Below are 4627 nucleotides of genomic sequence, written 5' to 3' on the forward strand. Positions count from 1 at the left end.
TAACAAGAGGACACATTTTCCTAGTGGAATCAGGCTTGTGGTCATGTTGGGATAAGCAGTTGATAGTTCCTCATTTTCAGAAATGCTGATTGGCTTCCAGCTACCTTCAAGAAGAAGCTAAGGACAGATCATTTCTGAAGAGTGTCATTGCGACCTGTTTTTTTGTTATTTATGTTTAAGGGTTTTAATTATATTTCAATTTATCCCAAAGTGGGTTTGTGTCAATTTGTAAGCAACTAAGACCCTGATTAGGTTGCAATGGTGTATACATAAAATCAATAAATACATAAAAATAAAAATTCAGAGCCAATGAAATGCATGGGATTGGAAGAGAGATCTTTTTATATACAGGTAAGTGTTTAAAGAACAGGAGAAAACTTTTGTAGCTCATAATTCACATATAATTAAAAAAAATCCAAAACATACATCATCAATTTTTGTTGGTTCTTAACTAGTGCTGGCTCATCTGTAGTTTATTTTCTTTAATATTTCAGTATTCTCTAGAGTGAAATGCAGACCACAAGAATAAATAAACCCAGAGAAATATATATGCATTATCGTGGCCCAAACCTGGCTCAATGAAAGAAAGAAATGACTTTGAAGATGCAACATAATTTTATTTGCAAGCAAGAAAACAGTAATACACAATTACAGTTTGGTTCTGTGACTTCATTCAAAATGATAGAGAAGAGGTAATTAATCTTTGCAATGCTTGAGATTTCTGCCACCACATTTATTTCTCTCTGATCTGAATCATAAAAAGACACACCTAGGGAAGTGTTACCGTGTACCACCACATTTTACACAAACATACCCTCTCTTCTCAAGTTAATATTGAACTATAATTAACAGTCTTTGGAAAGGTATAGCATAAAAGTGTATTTCTAGGTGACAAAATATGTATCAGCCATTAACAGCAGTAAAACTTGACATCATTCAGTGCTGTGTCATCACCCTTGCCCTGAATTCCCTCCACCTTTGTTCGTATGCCACATATACCAGTTGAGGGGCAGCGAATGCTCCATGGGCCAAAATCACCCCAACTTTGGCCTTTGCCCAGCAGGGGTTGACCATGACTGCAGGTGAACTGGATGTTGTTAGCTGATGTGTCATCACCTCTTCCTTGAGGGGGTTCCACTCTCAGAGAAAAGGAAACCAGGTAGCCCGAGTGGCAGATCTGGGGGGCAGTCCAGGTTCCCCACCTGCCAAAATAAGGAAAGATGGATACACATCTCTTTGGTCATCAGGCTGCAAGGCTCAAGCATAATGTCTAAAATCTGGGATTAGGAACCAGTTGAACTCTATGTCTGAGTATCAAAATTCATTATCTCTGGGCCTATAATTGACTTTCAACCTAACTCATTGGGTTGTTGTAGGAAAAAAAGAGGATCTTGGGGTTGCTGCCATAAGCTGCTAGGGGAAAAAATGAAGAATACATTTTTTTAACTCCCAACCTTCCCTTGACCACAGTTCCAAGACTACTCCATGTCACAATCAGAAACCATTAGAGCCCAGACTCCTTAGTCCAGAAATTGCAGCATTGTAAGCACCATTTCCCCTGAAAAGAAGACCTTTTCCTTCTATTACCCACTAGTGAAGAGGGGAGTCATTATTCAGCTAGTGAGTCACCTGTGGAAATTCAGTGCCCCATTTTCTTATTGGAAGTCTGAGCTTTTATCTCAGTTCCACAAGAAAATAGAGAGCTCCCTCTGGTGGCCATGGGGCCCTTCCCCATGGTTTTATCTGGGGAGAGAGTATTTTGCAATAAATAAAATTGGAACAACCTCTCATAGCCCCATTGCTGCCCTAATCCTGACTTGAGGCATTTTGATTGCTGAGACCTTCATTAGCAATGAACCTGATTAAGTAATCTGATAAATAAATCAAAGGTACTGTAAATAAGAGACATTACCATCAGTCTTTAATACAGTAACAAAATACTCTTTAGCATGTGACTGAATTGACTGAGATTTGATGTTTAAAGAGCTATCCCCAGAATTCAAGTATAGGACGTTAATAGCAACCACACTTCTGACTTTAATAAACAGCAATCTCACATCTAGTTCAAGACTGCAGTTCATGTCTCCCCACAAACAGAGTTATAAGAGCAGCATATAGATCCATGGATTGCATAATGAGAAAAGTGTCAGGGAGACTAAAGTCAATAAAGGGGTGTTTAGAGCATGAATGAATGGGGGAAGAGCAATGAGCACATCAAGAAAGAGCAAAGGTTGGAGATAGATTTGCTGTGGTCCACAAAATATTAGTGGCTATTTTTGGACTTCTCAGGAATAAACAAATCTCCATCCGTGTCTCTGCTGCTAATTCAGAGAGACCATTGCACATCAGTGCCTGAGAATCAGCTTTATTAATCCCAGTGCATCCCCTTCTGAAATCAGTAGCAGTAAACTAAGGATCAGTCATCTCCTCCCCCATTCCTGATCACAAGAAAATAAAATAGGGCATGAAAGTCAGTTACTCACCGTCCAACTGTAGACTCAATTGTATGGCCGTTGGCACAGTACAAACGGATTCCATTCAGAGCTGTATCATCCCCTCTCCCTTGGCGGGATTCTACCTAAGAAAATGAGACTCTGATAAAGTTCAAGATCAGCCATTTCCCCCCTTGGTGTCCTTCACCTTCAATTCTCAGATTTGCCAACATTTACCCATCAATATGGGACAATGAATTCAACCAAAACTAGTTCTGCCACGCAATATCGTACACTAAACTCGATGTCTTTGAGTATAGGATCAAAAACATGTTATGCATCAACATACATCTTGTGGCCTTTCTTAAAAGACAAAGTGGAAAAACTGAAGAATTAATTTCAAGGGAATAGACAGAAGTAAAAGAGCATCTGAAAAATAAGTTTTACCTTCAGGGAGAAGCCATTTGCATAGCCTTCAGAGCAAAACTCGCTGGAGCCCCAGGCACCCCAGGGACCTCCATTTGGTATAGTGAGCACATATTTGTAATTGTGGGCTTCTGTATTCCACAGGCAGCAGGAGATGATCAGGAGAAGAGTGGTGCTGACAGAGAGAGCCATGGAAGAGTAAACCAGTCAGCCTCTTGATACAGAAATGTTTTCAGAAATTGCAGCCTCCAGAAACCACGAATCTTTTATAAAGTATCTGCAGTGCCTCCTTCATGAAATCATGCAATTCAGTTATTTTATTGTGTATATATGAATCAATTTTATGCAAACTTCCTGGACTACATCCTGCACTTATCTTCGCAAGATAACAGAAATTATTTGCCCACTGTTTCCTTCTTCCTAAAGCTGAGAAAGAGAGACTTGCCCAATTGGCTTTGGCTTGGTGACTTAGTGAACATAATTGGTCATAAATAGTTTCCATCATAACATTTTACTGCCTCAAACATTATTAAACTTTATCAATTGCAATACAAGCTGGGATGACCAAAGACAACTCTGAAAACTTATTGTAGAATATTATTCTTCAAAAGATGGTCCATGACTATAATGAATTTTCACTACAGGAAGCTGAGACTATTACTTAGTAACTGTTTATTTAAACATTGGCAGCCTACAAACAAATTGGTTTCTTTGTAAAATACATTTTTCTGAAATTGCTGGTGTAATTTAAAAAAAATAAATGCTTCTGTGTCAAACAATATTTCTGGAACGTATAAACTTTATGTCAATTTTAGGGTGAAAACTTTGGTCATAAAAGTTTGGTCTTTGCCATCTTCCAGAAAGAAACTCCATCACAACTTTTTTTGTATTCAGAAGCCTTTGAGTCAAACTTAGTGAATTTATTTATTTATTTATTTATTTGATTTGTCAATTGTTTACAAGATAATAAGTACAAGTGTATACATAGTTGTGAATATATGAAATGGGTACATATAAGAAAAATAAAAGAATAAGAGAAACAATAGGACAGGGACGGTAGGCACGTTGGTGCGCTTATGCACGCCCCCTACAGACCTCTTAGGAAAGGGGTGAGGTCAATAGTAGACAGTCTAAGGTTAAAGTTTTTGGGGTTTGGGAAGAGACTACAGAGTCGGGTAGAGTTCCAGACATTGACCACTCTATTGCTGAAGTCGTATTTCCTGCAATCAAGTTTGGTGTGGTTTACTTTGAGTTTGTATCTGTTGTGTGCTCTTGTGTTGTTATGGTTAAAGCTGAAGTATTCATTGACAGGTAGGACATTGCAATGTATGATTTTATATACCATGCTTAAGTCGGACCGAAGGCGGCGTAATTCGAGGTTTTCTAGTTTTAGAATTTCGAGTCTGGTGGCATAAGGTATTCTACGGGTAGAAGAGTGGAGAACTCTTCTTGTGAAATACTTCTGGACTTTCTCAATTGTGTTAATATCACATACGTGATAAGGATTCCAGACTGATGAACTGTATTCGAGTATTGGTCTAGCAAATGTTTTGTATGCTCTGGTTAGTAGTGTGATATTACCAGAGAAAAAGCAACGTGGATTAGGTTAACAACTCTTAATGCCTTTTTGGCTATGTAGTTGCAGTGGGCTCTAGCACTTAGATCATTAGAGGTGAGTATTCCCAGGTCCTTTACAGAGCTTGGGTCATCAACAAGATCTTGACTATTCAGCTTGTATTTTATTTTCTGATTTTTTTACCAATATGTAA

At 38.4% G+C, this 4627-nt stretch overlaps 1 protein-coding gene across 1 annotated transcript; it reads right to left on the reverse strand.

Moving 5' to 3' along the window:
- Window positions 1–596: 596 nt before the first annotated feature.
- On the reverse strand, window positions 597–3175 carry LOC113429267 (vitelline membrane outer layer protein 1-like). Its single transcript, XM_026691788.2, has 3 exons — window positions 2880–3175; window positions 2484–2578; window positions 597–1202 (listed from the first exon to the last, which is right to left on the reverse strand). The coding sequence occupies exons 1-3, from the start codon at window positions 3048–3050 to the stop codon at window positions 911–913; spliced, it is 558 nt and encodes a 185-aa protein (XP_026547573.1). The 5' UTR covers window positions 3051–3175; the 3' UTR covers window positions 597–910.
- Window positions 3176–4627: the final 1452 nt, after the last annotated feature.

Source organism: Notechis scutatus, chromosome 5 (assembly GCF_049901735.1).
Source record: "Notechis scutatus isolate UNSWTSFEM ecotype Mainland chromosome 5, rNotScu1.2, whole genome shotgun sequence".
NCBI lineage: Eukaryota > Metazoa > Chordata > Lepidosauria > Squamata > Elapidae > Notechis > Notechis scutatus.